Source organism: Aspergillus bombycis (genome assembly GCF_001792695.1).
Source record: "Aspergillus bombycis strain NRRL26010 chromosome Unknown contig00005, whole genome shotgun sequence".
Classification (NCBI taxonomy): Eukaryota; Fungi; Ascomycota; class Eurotiomycetes; order Eurotiales; family Aspergillaceae; genus Aspergillus; species Aspergillus bombycis.
This window is the reverse complement of record NW_019170007.1, coordinates 162,956-180,547: the sequence shown is the minus strand read 5'-3', so window position 1 is coordinate 180,547 and position 17,592 is coordinate 162,956. Positions and strand designations below refer to the sequence as shown.

Genomic DNA, 17,592 nt, shown 5'->3' with positions numbered 1-17,592 from the left:
GCATTTCCGCCCTTCGCACATGATACGTGGCCACTATCAGCCGGCATTCTTATTTTTTCTTTCTTTTTCTTTCTTTAAATAGAAGGATGTTTTGAGTTATTTTGATTATTGTTTTGTTGGTCGTGGGAGGCCTTATACAAGGCCCCAGGATGGAAATTTATGATGGATAGTGTGGAAGTCGAATTTATGCGATCGGGGCCAGTGGGAAAAAAAAGACATTTTTTTTAGATGAGCTCCTGGCGCTTGAAGTACGCCTTGGCCATCTCATAAGAGGTCCTTTTGGATGACATTGTCAGTAAAAGCCCAAACACAGCAACGGGGGTTCAAACGAAATAAATCAGGAAAGATATTCACTCACCAGCAAATGGCTGTGCTGGGCATCGTAGAAATGATGCGAGGACGAGCGCCACGCAGGAAACCACTCCAACCGAACTGCCGCTTGATAATGGCCGCGGCGTTGAAAAGACCCTTCGCCGACCGAATTTCCTCGTTCTGTGCCAAACCGCGGGTCTGGAGGAGCGTCTTGACCACGTCGAGTGGTGTTGTGAGACCAGCTGCGAAAGCGCCTGCGAGACCACCCGCAATGCAGTGGGTGAACGGGTCGTAATCCCCGGAGGGGTTCATAACCTTAGAAATGGACTCATAGGCGACGAACTGTGTAGCAGTGAAGGGGACTGTCATGCAAAGTGTGGTAGGGTAGGAAACGTAGAAAGCCTGCAGACCTTCCGTTCGGTAGACAGACCGGGCGCATTGAAGGATGGTCTTGTGTACCGAGCCATGAACTTGCATCCGTTGCTTAATCACTGTGTTTTTCGATTAGTACACAGCGGAGTCTTGGTTTTTATTTTATTGCTTGTTGGTGGTGTTGGGGTCGCGGGTTACTTACCATCAAAGGGGTTCATCAAAGCGTCACTGGCAATGGTCGCCGAGGCACCACTCATAGCTGTTCCACGTTAGTAACTACTTAATAACAGACAGCATCATAACCCCATCGGTCACTTACCTGCAGCTAGGGGATGGTGACCGTCATCGACATTGCCACCGGCAAGATCCTTTACAATTTCATATGTGCCAAAGTAGACAGCGTGGGCGGGGCCTATACGGGAATTTCACATCAGCCTCCGACACCTCCGAGTAGACATCTCTGTATGTCGCCGGCTCCGCTTACCAGCACCAACAATAACACTGGAAACACCCTTCCATAATGTCCGCCAGCCCTCAATTCGGTAGATTGTGGAAAATGCGTTAGTGAGACCGGTGTAAAGTCCGCCGTTCGCAGGATGCAGGATTTGCATGCGAGTCTAGCGTACGGGCCCGATGTCAGTATTTGTCTGCCTTTGCAACACGTCGCAACACAAAACTTGCGCAACGCAGGAAAAAAAATCATCATTCACTCAGCATACCTTCAACAAGTCCACCGGATACATGACAGCATGTTCCTTGACCATTGTCAGTACGGGACCGACCATCCACCTTTATAACCCAGGTTCTTGCACACATACCGCTATCCCTGCGAAGGCACCAGCCAGCATATTCCGGCCGAGGCCGTAGTTAGACGGGAGGGCCTCGTAGCTATCGTAACAGTATAATTAGCCCTGGAAGCCCCAACATAGTGTATATAAAAAAAAAAGCCGGCCTACGTCGGGGAAAGGAACCGTGGCAATCGGGCAATAGAGACGAAAGAATGTGGTATGAAAACATAGCAAAGACTTTAACCACTCCCTATGCTTCCCAGCGAACGATTGGCCAGACCAAAACAAAAGTTGAAGCGGATTTTGCGGGAAAAAAACACATACTCATATTCTAACTCCTGCCCGGGGATTTGTTCGGAGACCGCCATCGAGCTGTCGAAGCTCCAGACGCAGCCGGAGCCGCAAAGAGGAGGAAAAAGGGTTAGGAGAAAGGGAAGGAGAAAAGGGCGCGCGGTGGTAGGTGAGGCGTCACTGGTGTGAAGGTCGAAAAGATTATACCGAAGAAACCGGGAGCAGGTTGCGGAGTGGAGAGGTAAATCAGTAGAGCCGATTCCGAGGAAAGGAAAAAACAAGAAGGAGGAAAAAGAAGTATAGAGGAAGAGACCCGTCTCAACCACCCGAGGAATGGAAAAGGATCAATGCGACAGGAGTAAAAGTGAGATAGGTTTAAAAAAAAAAATAAAACGGATGAGTTGTGAGGATGTGAAAGAGGGAGGGAAGAATAAAATAAATTAAAATGGTTAGTCGGGGATTAGAAGTTGTTACCCAGAATGGAAGTCCTTTCGGTCGGCTCGACGAACGCTGGATTAATGGAAGGCTGATTAAAATGTTATCTGATCCATTTTAGATTAATAGAAACCCCCAAGGAACCTCAATGGAATATTCTTTCTTGACACGATGAATCAGTTATATTATTAGTGTGTATTTGTATGTTCTTAGGTTTACTCTTCTCATCGGCCTTTCTATTTAATTCTACTTCATCTGTGATTTTCCTCCACAAATGTCCTATGTACAGTTCGCTCTCTGTCCAGCTGAACCTCCGTTAAAAAAAAATATTAGTTAAGCTATGGCACTTGGGACATTTAGCCTGCTGAATCAGCTTCCCCCGGCTAGACAAAAACAATCCAGGATCAGCGACCCGTCCTGGTCCGATGACGGAGTTTATCCCTCTCACCCAGCACATCCCCAACCACTGACATTGACACACCCAAGGTTGACCTTTTTCAAGTTGACTCACACCGTTCCGACAGCCTTCCGGATCAATTCCAAACAGATTCACCCATACCCTTCCAAGACATACAAGAAGAGGTCCCAAAGAGCCAGCCAAGATTGCCACATCTGACTAACAGGAGAAGCAGAAGTGCCGAATGACGGAGGAATGGCCCGTCCCCTCCGCCGAGGCAGCTCTCCTAAAAGTCACCAAGAGATGGAGGAAGGTCACTATTCCCTTTTCTGATTTTTCTTATCTGATGGATCCATCCCGCCGTCCTCCTTTCTGAAATTCTGATTAGTCCGTACTCCTTCTGTCTTCAGTCCGACTTATAACCCTAAGCGAACGACCGCGGCTCACCGGGGATCCCGTAAATACGGTAGGATGTGCAGGACATTAAGTGACTAATGTATAACTTAGTAGTTTCTTAGGCTTGTCTACTTTCGTACAGGTGATGTGAAACTATATTGTATGGGGTTTCTTACGGAGTACTCCGCAGTACGTTCTTCCTTGTTAGGCAACCACGAGTCCTTTTTTGCGTCGGGCATTTCCGCGGATTCCACGTCTTCGTGGTGTACTGCATAGGATCCCTTACCTATATACCAAGATATTATTTTGGGCATGGATTCTTGGGGAAAGACGAAGACTGAACAATGGAAATGCACAAATAATGCACAGAGAAATAAATGCAGTCCCATTCCGCGCGCGAGGTCAAGTACAGTGGTTGAATTGAATATAGATGTGAACGTTCCCCTATAGTAGATGATAATTGATACAAGAAAGCAAATCACCAAGTAAATAACACCCACGAAAAGCTCCTCTCTTAAATGTTCACAGTGAAACTTTCCCGCAGAGAATTCATATGCGCTGTCATGCACGTCGTTAAAGCAAAAGAATGACTGGGTCTTGGGGACCAACCGTGGTTAAACCCGTTTCCCTTCTATACGATTCGCTCTAATCTACCAGTCCACGTTGAAAGACCATTCGCCTGGAGGAACACACGAGTCAGTTCTCTACACCAAAATTTTCTGTGGGGTTCATGCCAGAGTGAGTCCGTACCATTTTTCAGATTTTCGGCAGTGTCACTCAACAAAATCACCCGCCGTTTGTTACAATAGGCCGTTTTATCCAAGATGTCCACTTTGAGGTTCGCTAGTTCGGGTACAGGCTTTTCAAACATCTCGCTGAGGTTCTCCACCGCGAGCTCCAAATCCTTCTGGTTATCTTCAAAGATCTCGGTCAGATTGTTACGCGCAAGGTAGTAGGCAAAAGCGTAGGTCCACTTTAGGGTCTGTCGGCATTGTTGAAGTGCTTGTGACGCTGTGTCGAGAAACTGGACTTCGATCCACGATAAACCCGACTGCGACTGAAGGCTTGTCATCTTCTTTTCTGTCTTCAGATAAAGGTCTTTGTCGAGCTTGGCCGATTGCTCATGGTTTGCATATCGGTTGTAGTAATGGAGATATCGCTCCAATGACGCTCGGGACTTCGCCTGTGCGGTGCGGGCCTCGGATCCTGATTTCTCCTCATAGCGGCTGCAATTATACCAGCTGGTACCGTGCTCGGACCATAGGCCCATGCACATCCAGCAGAACTCATGTTTGCATTTGCGGCACGTCATATGGTTGCAACCTCCGTTCTTCTCAATCGTCGAGTGACACCTAGGGCACTCTTTTGTGTTGGCTGAGATCCAGTTGGCCGTTTCAGAATCATCTTCACACTTCTTGAGCCACATCTTGACTAGCTCACAAGGTGCCGGTTGATGATCGTTAAGTGTGCAACCAAAGCAGAAATGATGCTTGCAGCTACATTGTACGGTAGGTACAATGCGACGGAGGTCGCGCTGCTTGACCAGACAATCAACAGCGTATTCACAGTTGGGAGCTGGGCACCATTTGAGATTTTCCTTGTCATCGACGTAGGTTCTTTGTAAGAGAGTGTAATACCTAAACAGAAGTTAGTGATAGTATCCACCTGCATCCAAGCTAAATGGACTCACCTATCCTTGAGGTCCGATGTGACAAGTAGGCCCAATGACTTAGAATCAACGATCATACTACAGCCATCACCGGGACATTCTATCCTGGCCGCTTCTCCTTCCCCACGAATCTTTTGCGCAAGATAGTGGCGGTAACAATCCACACAGAAACGATGTCCACATCGCATAGCGTATGTCTCCAGGTTATCGCCATCTTCGCAGCAAATCTCGCATACGAACCCAGGTACTACTTCAGTCTTCGGTGTGCCTTCAAAGTTCGTCCCTAAGCCGGCCTCCTCCAGCGTGTCTTCGGGATGATCCATGTAAGCCTCAATAAGCTTTTCCCGATTCCACCGCCCATACCGTAGAAGAATGGCGGAGGATTCCGGCGGTAGACTTAAAATCGATGATACTTCGTTGATTTGTCGATTCTGTTCCCGGTCGATGTCATCCGGGTTTAGGACTTTGTGTTCAACTTCGTAAGGTTTTCGTGAAGTTGCAACGATGTCTTTATCTTTCGAGAAGCCGCCGTCGAAATCATCACCGAAATCTATCAACAGCAAATAAGAGACAACGTCAGCATCCAGTCATCATCACCTTGCAAAGCTGTGGGACGCAACATTACGTACCTTCCCCCAGGCTCTCATCATCACTCGCCTGGGTGTCCAAAAAGTCATCGGCGCTGGAGGCAACGCTCATAAAATCATCATCGGACTCCATACTGGTCGACGCCGGCGTAACCAAATTAGGACCTTCGCGAACCGTGAGCACCCCTGACACGACGGAGGTCAGATCGGTAGCGGGATTAAGTTCTGCGATATCAGGAGATTCTAATTTCGTCTTGCGAGCAGACTTCCGAGGAGGAGGTCTGGTGGCGGCTTGCGAACGGGCGACGGAATCCTTGGTGGCGGAGTGTTTGTCTGTTATCGCCGCCTCGGCCGCCTTTCGCTTCCTTGTTAGAGGAGGCGTGGTGAAAACGGTGGTGTCGCGGCAAGCCGGTATGTGCTGGCACGAAAAAAAAAGTAGGTCCCGAGATTTAACGTCGAGACCTTCTCTTTTTTTCCGAGACAACACAAGGCGCAGCTTACCAAAGGCGGGTAATCAACCTGGGGATGACTGATAGATCGAACGGGTGAGGAGGTACACGAAGGGCGGACTGAGAGACTGGAGTGTGCAGTAGCAGGAGCAGGACCATGCACTAGCTCTCAGGCGATCAATCGTTGGGCGTGAATAGCTTATCGACGCTGGCACCTTTTGGGTCTTGGGGAAGAAGAGAGGGGTGTGGATGTATGTAACTAGGGACGGGAGACGGAACGTCACGGGGAGAGTGGGGGAGCCTTAGGAAGACAAGCCTCAGGTTTGTTTCTTCTCCTTGGGGGGGTAAAATTGCACTAGAGAGCGGTATTTGCCGAGAACAACGGGAAATGGAGACTTGAGCTCCAGTGTTTACCGATCCGTAGTCTGGAGTAAAAAAAAAAAAAAGAGTTGCTTGGGAAGAGACTGAAAAAAACAAAATCATAAAAAAAAAAAGAAAAATTTTCAAACAGTGGCGGGATTGCTAAGCAGGTAAGTTTACGGTTTTATAAGGACGTGTCAGTATGGGAGGTTTCGTAGCATCTGGTGCTAATGCCACGGAATATGTGTGGGGGGAAGGCAGCAAGAGGCAACCTAAAGCGGGTAAACACAATGAAGCAATGTTGGAGTCCCAATTGGTACTGTGTTTGATTGGAACTGGATCAGTGCCAGGCTCGGAGGTGGCCGTATGATGGTTGATCTTGCTTCGCTGTCATAAATAGATCGACGGGCACCAATGATGTCAGAGCACCTCTCCGTCAAAGATCTCTTGGTTATTTCTGTTATAACAACTATATCGACTTTAGGTGTGATGGAGCCCTTACCAAATGCATGACTCAACCTAATGACCTGAGCAAATGACTAGAATTAATAATATTAGGCAGTCACCAGGCAGCCAACCCATGTTGTTTCTCTTCCAATGATATGAGCAGATAATAATACTACGAACTCTATATGTCTTGATATGATATCTTGCAATGCATTTTGTTGTTTTCACTCATAGCGGTTCAATTTTTGTTTATCCGCGTTTCATAACATGTTCCAATTCTATATCAGATCACTCATCGTCGCTCTCTTCCTCTTCGTCATCGTCATCCTCTTCGCTACTTTCCTCCTCTTCAGCGTTTGCTAGCCAATCCACGAACTGTTGGGTCTGGCTGCGCACTTGTTTCATCTCGTCAGTACTGGAGGACCTCTCATCAGCCCACCACTGCTCGTATGCCTCCTCTTCTAGGATCTCTAGGTCATATAATTCTTTGGCAACAAACAGAAGAACCGTATCGCCACGGTTGCGGTGTACAAGATCTTGTTGAAGCAAAAGTAGGAGGTCGACCTGGTCAGGCTTCGCATCGCGGTCGCGGTCGAACAAGGACCGTTCGATAATCTCGCGGTACTTGCCAAAGAGTTCCCTAACGATGTCGCCGGCTCCCTTTCCACCTTCCATCAATTGCTGAGTACGCTTCATGAAAGCCGATACCACGGCGCGTCGAACTTGGTGATCAGAAGCGTTGGCTGTCATACGTAGACTGACCAGTTCCAGCTGCACCACGTCCGATGTTACGTCATCGCGCAAGCTGTCATACACACTAGTTGCGGCGTCATGAACGAAATGTTCTTCGTCATCGTCACCGCCTGAGCTACTAAAGCTTCCTGAGCGAGAGTGGCCGTAGTCTGAGACCTCAGATGAAAGGGTCGAGATAGAATCTGTGGAGAGAGAAAGCTGCGCCATATTATAAACTGCGGAAAGAATCTGTCAGCTTTGATGGGTCTGGGAGTAAACAGCAAAAGAAACATACCCAATCCCGATGAGGCATTGCTCTCGGTATCCGAGTCATCCTCATCTTCGTAAGGGACGTATTCATAACCCTCGCCGCCTTCGCCGACGACTTCCGGTTCACTTTCCGGCACACCCCCATCTTCCTCCCTTGGGGCGTTGGTAATACGCTTGCCTTCGCTGACGGTCATTCCGTCCACGATCTTCACTCCGTATGAGAGAAGAGCCCCAGACTCGACAGTGCACTTGCTACCAACCTGGACGTTATCTGCAACAATAGCGTGGCGTACAGTTGTACCGTCGCCAATCACAGCACCATCCCATATGTAGGCACCGTCTAAAATGACATTCTTACCAATCTTGCAGTTCCTTCCCAGAACCGTATCCTTGACCGTGGTCTTGTCTCCAATGCTCGTGCCCTGTCCAATAACCGTTCGCCGGCCGATAACACATGAACGAGCCAAGGTTACGCCCTGCTCCTGGTATAGGTTTCCCTTCCGAAGTTCGTAGGTGTGGCCCGGGAGTAGGTTAGTGTCGGGGCACAGAGGGTACGCCCATCTCGAAATGACATCCTTGGTAACGGCATCGTACGCCTTCAAGTTCCTCACTCTAGCCGCGTAGTGATCCTTGACGATATGTGTGTGGATCGTCTTTCCGTTCAGCTCGAAATCCTTCAGTACACCATACAAGAATTGCGTCCGAGGAGTCTGGTAATCGAAACTGTCAGACCAGAGACTCAACACGTCAGGGGTGCAAATATCGATGTTGCAGTCGATCAGATCCTGTCGAATATCTAGCTCTGCGTTCTCAAGGATGATCTCCGAGTCGATATTGAGACGGGTCGTCTCTCGGGAATGGTGATCGATTTCCTCGTAATGTAGACAGCGGTCTTTCGTAGGGTCGATAATGAAAACGGGCGAAGAAGACGAAGACTTGGTTCTATGGTTTCTGCCGGCCTCTCGCAAGATCATGGTCATAATGGCATCCTTATTTGCTGCACGACGAGCCCGATGCTGGGTCAAAGCGCCTTCAATAGGCAGGTTGCTGATGACATCTCCGCTCACAACGATAAAATCCCCGGTAATAAGATGCTTTCCATCCAGATCGCGCATAACGTCTCCGACGGAGGTAGAAGTGGACTTGAGGAAAGCCAATTGCTTGAACGGTGAGGATGGCGACCTCCATTTTGATGCACTAAGTCACTGTAGCATTAGTATCACCGTGAACTCCATATGCAGCGGGGAAAGCGTCATCTACGTACTTGATATACTTCTCTAACTGATCGGAATGAGCTCCGCCGTACAAGAACACGTCTTCGACACCGGCATTCGCAAGGAACTCCAATGTATACTCAATCAGGGGCGTGTTCGCTAGCGGCAAAAGGCACTGTCATCGTCCGCATCAGCCCATGACCCATCCCTGTGTGTTCCCTCCGCAACATCCGTTTCTCGTCTCAATAGCGTATCTTAGATACATACCCTAGGCTTGTCAAGAGTGAAAGGTTCAAATCTCGTCTCGAAGGTGTCGGCAAGGACCTAAACAACATCAGAACATTAGCCACACGATCATCGTGCACCCCGCCGTCCTATGATAGCCGGCAAGTCGCAAGAGTCGTTTTTCAGAATGATAACATACGACAGCCTGCAACGTCTCTTCTACTTCCTCTGCAGCATTGCCCCTCTGTTTGGGGCCACCGCCTTTCTGCTTGGGACCCATCTGCTAAAACAATGGTAAGCGTCAGTTGTGCGGAAAGATCGAATGCCACATCTTGCGACTCACTGAGTAACTGATTTTCCCCGCCTCACTGAAAGGTCAAATATTCCTGTACAAAGTCCAGCAAGAGAAGATGGATCGTGGTTGAGAATCCCAGGCGAAAAGCAGGCTCACAAAGAAATTGGAAATCAACAATGAATCCGCTTGCACAACCTAAAGGAATTATTTCCGGTTCCCCTCGACGCAAAAACTCCGCCAAGCCATATTGTGATTCATCCCACTCCCGTCCTTTTTTTGCATGTTTGTTCTGTTTGCGGGGTTTGCTGCCCAAGCTGTGTTCCTTTCACGTGATGCACGTGATGCACAACATTAGCCACACACAACCTGAAGGACCAGCTTCAGCCCCAAAGAGTCCAGAACACCACCCAAGGCCCAGGCCCTCCTGGACTTCTGGCAATATCCCTTGTTCAGGAACCAACGGTCTAGAACCTTAATATACCTCTTTACTGTAGGTCAAATTAAATAGGAGTTCCGATCAGAGGATACCTACCCCCCGAACCGAAGGGCAATCGGAAGCTCCTAAGCTCCTGTGGATTGCTCGGCCCGTATGGGGCTGGGGTAGTACGCAGCATACCCACTTATGTACGTGTGCGCAGTGTCTTAAGGGCTTCTGAGTGGAGGGTATGTTGCGGGACGACTGATCTGAAGAGTTGTAGGTGAATGGTCGCGTGTGTTCTGTATTTTTAGTAGGCACAGCTAGCTACCTAGTCGTATGTAATCACCATCAAATTGTGTTCCAGGGCGAAGCATCAGGAATTGCGCCAACGTGGATATCCCACTCGAAGGACAATTTTACCCATGTAACATGTTCAAGTAATTACAGCAACAGTACACCAAAACAGTCTGAATGCCCGGGCCCTAATATAGTTCAACTCCCTTATATCCCTTTATAAATGACACCAACATTTCTGCTGAGAGTATCCGCAAGAAACAAAAGATAAACAACCGAAGGCCTCAAAAACGCCGTAAGCTATCAAAAGTCCACCCAGGGGTCAACGGTATCGTACGGGTAGAGATTTCATTATAATCAAGATAGCAATCATGAAAGGGGAATAGAGTGACTGAGGATACACGGAGAGGAATGCAAGAGAGGTAGTTTGTTAGTTTGTTGATTGAGAGATATACAGCATTGAGATGGGCGAGGTTCAGCCAGTCCGTGCAGCTTGTACGGGGTTGACCATCGTTTGAGGTTGGTGCGCGTATACACGCTGTCGCTTCGCGAGATTGGGGTTCTCGGCAGCACTGGCCATGTCGGAGACCTGCCGTCGTGGTTGCGGCCGTGCTGCAGCCGCAGCCGCAGCCGTGAGGGCCACAGGAGCTGTTGGATACTGCACCCCGTTTTGGTCTACCGCATATGCAGCGGCAGTGGCAGGAGTTGCAGGTACGTATTGGCCTTGTACCTGCTGGAGATTAGGGTGAACTGCGGTCATGCCCTGGAATTGGCCGGGAGTTTGCCAGTTGTTTATGGACGTAGCTGGTGACTGGCTAGGAGAACTATCCTCTTTGACGGACTGGGCTGCCGAGCTCTGTGCAGCCATTGTAACCGCCGCCGTGGGTTGGGTGGTTTCCATGCCTTGCGGCATGGTCTTTAAATGAACAAGGTGCTTTTCTAACATATCCAGAAGACTCTTTCGCGTGAAGGGCTTGGGAAGAACATCGTCCATTCCTGGTCAATGTTAGCAGGATAGTCGCGGAGCTCGCTCCTAGTAGTAGATTAACATACCATGCTGGAAGTAAAGTTGAATATCATCACTCCGGATGTTGGATGTCATGGCAATGATCGGCGTCCTATCAAACTGCCGAATGAGGTGGCATGCTGAGACTCCGTCCAGGTTGGGCATAATTATATCCATCAAAATAAGATCGTACTTCGAGCCATCCTGTATTTTGTTCACCGCCTCGAGTCCGTCGAACTACGTTCCCATCAGTCAGGGTACCAGACTTGAAAAGATGACCTGTGAAGCCAACTTACGGCAGTATCAATGACACAAGAAAAGGAGTATAGGAATTTTCCGCCAATTTGGCGACACGTCGCATCATCCTCGACCAGCAAGATATGTGGACTACGCATCCAACCCGGATCAACATTCGTACTCTTCTTCCGATTGTCGGCGAACTGTCTCCGAGCGTCGTCGACTTCTTGTTTGGGTGGCATTGGGTATGGCACATTATTAACATGCTCGCTGTACATCGGATCGATACCATTAGTAGCGCCCACAGGGTACACAACAGGTTCAATGTCGCCGTTCATCTTCGGATACACCAAGGCTGTGGTCGCGGCATTCGTCGGATTGGCTGGGTTTGCAGGGGTCGCAGCGGTTGCAGTTGGCGGGCGCACCACACCATTCCGCGGTGCAGCATCCATTGCGGGCGTCGTGGCCACAACGGGACCTGTTTTGGGTGGCTCCCCTAACGAATCAAGACCGCCGAGATTGAACTGAATTTCGGCATTCATATCATTGAGAAGCTTCGAGGCGTGCTGCAAGGGCGACGAAGGTTCATCGTCCATCGACGCCACCTGGGAAGGGCTCAAGGTCGACCCCCCTTGGCCTTGTGCCTGAAAAGGTCCGGATGCTTTACTGTCTCGCCGTTGACGAGCATCCACTGATAATAGATATGTCATCAGTTGGTGGATTACGTGTTCGTGGTTGAGGACTGTTTTCTGAACCCTCATAACTTCCTGTAGCATGATCTGATGGTCGACAGTTAGTTGCGCATAACGATCCGAGAGGTGCTGAATTTGTTGTTGCTGCGCCACTATTTGCTGATTCAAGAGATCGATCTGTTGCGTTGGAACAGAATCTTCGTTGCTCTGGGCCTGTTTCCGAGGGGCAGGCGCCTTCCGTCGAATGTTGTCGAGTGACTCTTTGCTGTTCGCTCGGAATTCGGGGTGCTTGAATTCCCATGCCTAGATTCCTGATCAGACAACCCTGTAAAGCCACCAGTGCCAAGTATCGCAGTCTTACATTCTGGCCGTACGGTGATTGACCATTCTCTTCATTATTTTGTCTCACTTTGTGGAAGTCGTACTTGTTTAGTTGTCGTACAAAGCTGGCAAAGTTGCTGTGTTTGAAATGTTTGGGAAGGATGGTTTTCGTAAATTTCTCGCACTGCGACCGGATTTGGATCGATTAGCAGAAGAACAGCGACTGTGAATTCTTAAGGCACGAGGGCGTGCGTTACCTCTAAGACGACAAAACTGTCCCCTTCATCACCCCACCGCACAATCTCCGAGTAGGACGGATCCTCCAGCATTCTTGGAAAAAGAAAGGTTAGTGACCAAATAGAGAGAGAGGCAGAAGCCGTTCAAGTACTAGACGGAGGCATCTTGACCAGGAGGGCGTATAGTCGCATTAAGTCGGGTCGACGGGAGAGCTCGGAGAGACAAAAAGGAGACGGTCAAACTCACTTGTAAAGTTTCCGCACCTATGCATTTTGTCAGTGGTGGTGACCGAATACAGTAGCTTGTACTTCGAGACAAAAGAAATAAAATACAATAAAAAAGTAACAATAATATAGTAAGAATAAAGAGAAACAATATCATCGATATCATTGTCAAAAAGATCAACACTTACAAAATCGCTGGAGTTGCCCGCGGGGGCGGTATTGGTTGTGGTCTGGCCACCGTCCATCGTGGGCTAGATGGGTCGCGACCGATCGAACAAGCAACAGGCTCAAGCACGTCGCAGAACCTCACGAAGAACGGCTGCGGGAGAGTATTGAAAAGAAAAAAGAAAGATAATCCAAGCCGGTGGTCAATTACGCACCGAGATGGCGAAGGAGAAACTTCCGGGAGAAAAGGATAAGTAAGAAAAATAAAGGTGAAGAGAAAGAGAAAAGAAAAAGAGGAAGGGGAAAAAATGACGGTCTAAACTGGACGGCGTTTGGTTGGGAGAGGTCAAGAGAAAGAGTAGGGAAGAGATGGTGGCAGTTCCCTAGTTAAGTTTTGGGTAATTTACTACTTCGTTGCAAAAGTGGGACTTTTGATGGGGGGGTCACTGACTTGGTATCTGCACCCGCCATTGGCCTTTTCTGTGCTGTCCGAACCACCGGTCACCGTTCACTAGCCACAACTTCCCATTTTTTCTCTGCTTTTTTTGACTTTTCAAATTCCTTTCATTGCTTTTTTTTTTGGTCCTCCCCTTCTGAAATTCTTGGGTACACTGATCGCAATGTTAAACAGCTTTCACATCCGACAATGCAAGGAGCTAAAGGGGGGAAGGACAAAAAGACAGGAGCTCCTCTCTGACACTCTGACCGTAAACAACAGCCGACGAGACATCTAAGTGCAATTACCTCGGAGGGGAATTGATGATGTGGAGAAAACAGTCCACTCCTCGTACTCTCTCTACCTTAGTGCCTTAATGGACAGAGAATATGGCTTGATCCTTACGAGTAGATTTGTTGCCAGTCATGAAGGGACAGCTAGTTACATCTGAGTTATTCTTTCTTTGCCTTCCTGTGTGTTCTGGTTTCCCCAAGGAATTGACTGTTGGAAAGAAAAGGTCAGTGCGTTCATGATGCAGATAACGTGCGAGGAAAGGATGGAGGGGAAAAGATGGAGATAGGCTGTTGGAGATGCAAGAGGAGGGGCAAATCAACCTGCAGCGATCGTCGAAGGAAAAAGAGGAGAGAAGAGCGGAGATTGTTCATTCTCATCGGCATACTAGTATCTGATGACATTGACCCTTCTTTTGATCCATTCATTTAACCAGCACCGAATTTTGAGGGCACTAGTCCCAAGGTGATCTTTGAATCATTCCTTTTTGGGATGCATTCTAGTCAGGTGTACATATTACATAACACTAATTATGTACACATGGTGGCATGTAAGGTAGTAGTAGTTCGTTTGCATGGATCCATACTTCACGCTATTTCTGTAGGAGATATTAGGGTGGTATTGACTCAGAAATGTTTGGCATTTCTTTTTTCATTGAAGAATTTTCTTTTCAGAAAAAAATAAATAAAATAAAAATATCTGTAAAAAAAGATATCATGCACACGATTCTTTGTCCTTCAAGGTTCAGTTGTACAGTTGTATTTACTGTTTATAGTTTAAAATCCTTCAACGGTGGAGACTAACCCACTTGGTCATCAGAAGTCACTCGGAAGACACATACTCATTCCGGTTACTCGTTGCTGATCGCTTGCAGGTCAGTCTTAGCATCCTGGTCCATCCAACGGCCGGACATAATGCCATCATATTCTAACTATAATTTTCCTCCGTCTCCTGACTGCATTTTGTTCCTCCCAAATAACTCTGATATGAAGTACTACGCAAGTGCCACCCGTTCCAGGGTAACGGTGGCCAGACCCTTCCATGGCTACCAGGGGGGGGAGCTATACGCCACCTCCAGAGATTCGCTTTCCGTCGGGTACAATAACTTAGAACCCCGACCTATAATAAGAACAATAAAACCTCCTCTTCGTTTTGTGACGTAGCCATTTCGGCCGATCGACCCTGATCGACAACAGACTACAATTTATTTTTCACTTAGCAGTTACGTTGGACCTTTTGACATTTCACGTTCCCATTCTGCATGTACCGTTCACTTACATTTGCCTGTAGAGATATATATATACCCGCGAGAAAGGAAAAAAATGAAAAGAAAAGAAAAGAAGCATGACTATGCTTTGAATTCCATGTCCCACATTATTCGCCACAGTCGTAAAGCATCTGAGGTCAAAACAAGCACATCTACTGGTACACGGTCTCATCCAGCGCTTCCTTGACATGCTTTGGAAGGTAATAATTCCGGCACAGTCCGGTCCAGTAGATTCCATCCAACCGTACCAGAGCCAGATTCATCAACGAGGAACCCTCGCTCTGCCTTCGAAGCGCCTGTCGCCACATGTGCACTAATCGTCTGGCCCTAATAGCATGGTCTTTCGAGGGTGCTTGCACGAGCAAGAGTAATATGAAGCTGGAAACAGTCGCAAAGCCGATCCGAGACCCTGAGCACAGATAGTATGTTAGATAATCTCTGCCCAGAGAAGAATGAGGAGATAGAAGACACATACATGAGAACCAATAGCCAGCCAAGTCACTATATGCCATTCTCATCACCAATCGAAGCATCTTCGCTGCGCAGTTCTCGGCCGCTTTGAGAACGGCGCTCCCCGCACCGTTCTCGTTTGACAGGTCTATTGCCGGGGTGGGTTCGATCTCGTCAGACTCCATGATATGAAAGATGTAGTCATCGAGCGCTGCGGTGAAGTTGGTTGAGGCTTCTGTTTCTTCGAACAAAGGTGGCGGAGTAGCAGATCGGACCATAGGTCGCAGAAGAGCGCGGAAGATGAACACCTCCAAAAGTGTGTATGCAAAATGAAGACAGGTTAATTGCGGACCTGTCCCGTCAATGGATGCGAAGAGCCTATCATGCAGTCTGAGTGGTGCCGGTATATGGACGTACCATTCCCTCAGCTTTTGAAGAAGCGGACGAGCGGTTTTGAGAGATTCCGAGAAATTCGATGATAAGCGTTGAGAGGATCGCAGAGCGCTATTTAGATGCCCATTAACAACAATACGGCTTCGATAAGATAAAAATATCACATACTAAAGATCCTGCTGCACCTCTCTGCTATAAGAGACAGACGAGCAAAGCATTGGAATTGCTGTGCATGCAGTACATCTTGTGCCAGAGGGCTGCTTGGAGGCGATAACAAGACGATCTGCGTTTCATCAATATGGAAATCATTGTCATCGAGTTCTGTTACATCCCATTCATCATGTCTGATATACGGGGGCCGACCCATCAGGAGGCTCCTCCATTTGTCCTCGGCATAAATTGCCCACCATAGTCTTCGTCGCAGTCGCCGCTCCCAGGCAGGAAGGCCCATTGGCCCACACTCTAGTTGAAGACCGAGCGATGTAGCAAGTCCGACGAGCAATCCAACAAAAGACCATACAGATGCGCTGTCAGCTACAGCACTTTGACTCTTTCCTGGTGCTTTGTGCAAATAAAGCAGTCCTGCTTGTAGAGCTGCTAAATGAGGGGTGTGTATCTCTTGTAGGAGAATCTCCCACACTATGCGCCAGAGCTGCTCAGTTGGCGGTGTTGAGTAAGCGTTGAGAACTGAGAGATACTCGTCAAACTTGGTAAACGGTTGTGCTGAAGCGTATATGGCGGCCAGGAGATGGACCGGCATGTTGTTGAGGACGTGTTGATCGGGTGTGATGCGAGTAGAGGTGAGACCAAACAATGACCTAGAGATGACAGGAAGAGTCGGGAAGATGAATTTGACAAACCTGTTATGTCAGTCGATTGATGCCACTGAATCATACGAAGAGGCCACTAACAGGGCTACCAGCTTTTGGCCACAGTCTAGAGGAACCAGGCTGTTCAATTCCTCCCTTAGACTCTGACTCCTGGGAATGGCTGTTTCGTTCTTTGTGGACCCATACAACTCGTCCGTAGTTACTAGAAAGTGAACGGGAATCTTTTCGTCAAGCGGAACCCCTCCCGCATTTCGGAAATGCACCTGATGAAAAAGAAGAAAACCATGGTCGTCAAACTTGCAATGCCGAAGAAGCCATGGGTCTGATTCGCCCGATGCCCCAATAACTTGGTATGAGAAGCCGTGCAGCTGGTCTAATGTCTGAATCGCCTGAGCTGGAGGCCTCTCTGGAAAGTGATAAGTTGCTGGAGCCGTCGTAACGGGTTCGCTTGACGGGACTTCTCCTGAATCAGGGCCAGCCGAAGGGCCTAAGGGGAGGATAGGCTCTGATTGGCATCGAGCAGAGTCATCCGTATTGACTGCGACGTTGAGCTCCTCCACGGGCTGCACAGCTGTCACTCGTTGGGCCGAAGGAGGAGACGCTTGATTCGCGTCAGGGAGTGCTGTCGATGGCTGATGAACAGCCTGAAGGCCACCGAAGGTACACAAAGAACCAGAAGTTTGACATCTTTGACAAGCATTTCCTCTCTCCGCTTGACATCTTAACTTCTTTCGACGACATGGGTCACAAGGCGGATGACGCTTAGAACGATAGGGACGAGTGTAGCTCAGGGTATGAGGGCTATTCGCATTTCTCGGGGAAAGTGACTCCATACTCTCGGGTTATGATGTTCGGCGAAGAACAGTAGAGTGAATGGATTATTCTGTGTCTGTTGGAAAGCCCATTCGGAAACGTTCGGCGAATTAATGATCTGATTCGTGCAATCCTTGGCCCGGACTAATGTTGTGAGAAGGCGCAACAACGATTTCGTTTAATGGGTCTTTAGCAACCTTCCAATCAGCCCCCCTCAATATAGTCAGCGCAGTCACTAAAGCGATCGCAGGAAAGAATCTGTATTCTGCTCTTGAACAG

At 48.4% G+C, this 17,592-nt stretch overlaps 5 protein-coding genes across 5 annotated transcripts; all 5 read right to left on the bottom strand.

Annotated features, from left to right (window-relative positions):
• Nucleotides 1-224: 224 nt before the first annotated feature.
• mrsA (putative mitochondrial carrier protein) lies at nt 225-1,840 on the bottom strand (the record flags this gene model as incomplete). The annotated part of the gene is made up of 8 exons (XM_022528418.1): nt 225-276; nt 359-803; nt 887-943; nt 1,004-1,096; nt 1,169-1,301; nt 1,404-1,439; nt 1,503-1,572; nt 1,797-1,840. The coding sequence occupies 8 exons, from the start codon at nt 1,838-1,840 to the stop codon at nt 225-227; spliced, it is 930 nt and encodes a 309-aa protein (XP_022393739.1).
• A 1,801-nt stretch (nt 1,841-3,641) lies between these two features.
• Nucleotides 3,642-5,855, bottom strand: ABOM_001287 (RING finger protein; the record flags this gene model as incomplete). The annotated part of the gene is made up of 5 exons (XM_022528417.1): nt 3,642-3,670; nt 3,742-4,628; nt 4,682-5,210; nt 5,290-5,612; nt 5,749-5,855. The coding sequence occupies 5 exons, from the start codon at nt 5,853-5,855 to the stop codon at nt 3,642-3,644; spliced, it is 1,875 nt and encodes a 624-aa protein (XP_022393770.1).
• Nucleotides 5,856-6,791: 936 nt separating this feature from the next.
• Nucleotides 6,792-9,224, bottom strand: ABOM_001286 (translation initiation factor eIF2B catalytic subunit epsilon; the record flags this gene model as incomplete). The annotated part of the gene is made up of 5 exons (XM_022528416.1): nt 6,792-7,471; nt 7,531-8,702; nt 8,770-8,894; nt 8,987-9,043; nt 9,144-9,224. The coding sequence occupies 5 exons, from the start codon at nt 9,222-9,224 to the stop codon at nt 6,792-6,794; spliced, it is 2,115 nt and encodes a 704-aa protein (XP_022393735.1).
• Nucleotides 9,225-10,426: 1,202 nt separating this feature from the next.
• Nucleotides 10,427-12,913, bottom strand: skn7 (putative stress response transcription factor SrrA/Skn7; the record flags this gene model as incomplete). Its single annotated transcript, XM_022528415.1, has 7 exons — nt 10,427-10,947; nt 11,005-11,194; nt 11,254-12,189; nt 12,248-12,391; nt 12,465-12,537; nt 12,691-12,707; nt 12,857-12,913. 7 exons carry the CDS (start codon nt 12,911-12,913, stop codon nt 10,427-10,429), a joined length of 1,938 nt encoding a protein of 645 aa, XP_022393751.1.
• A 2,066-nt stretch (nt 12,914-14,979) lies between these two features.
• ABOM_001284 (Zn(II)2Cys6 transcription factor) lies at nt 14,980-17,333 on the bottom strand (the record flags this gene model as incomplete). The annotated part of the gene is made up of 4 exons (XM_022528414.1): nt 14,980-15,236; nt 15,303-15,781; nt 15,856-16,530; nt 16,582-17,333. The coding sequence occupies 4 exons, from the start codon at nt 17,331-17,333 to the stop codon at nt 14,980-14,982; spliced, it is 2,163 nt and encodes a 720-aa protein (XP_022393772.1).
• Nucleotides 17,334-17,592: the final 259 nt, after the last annotated feature.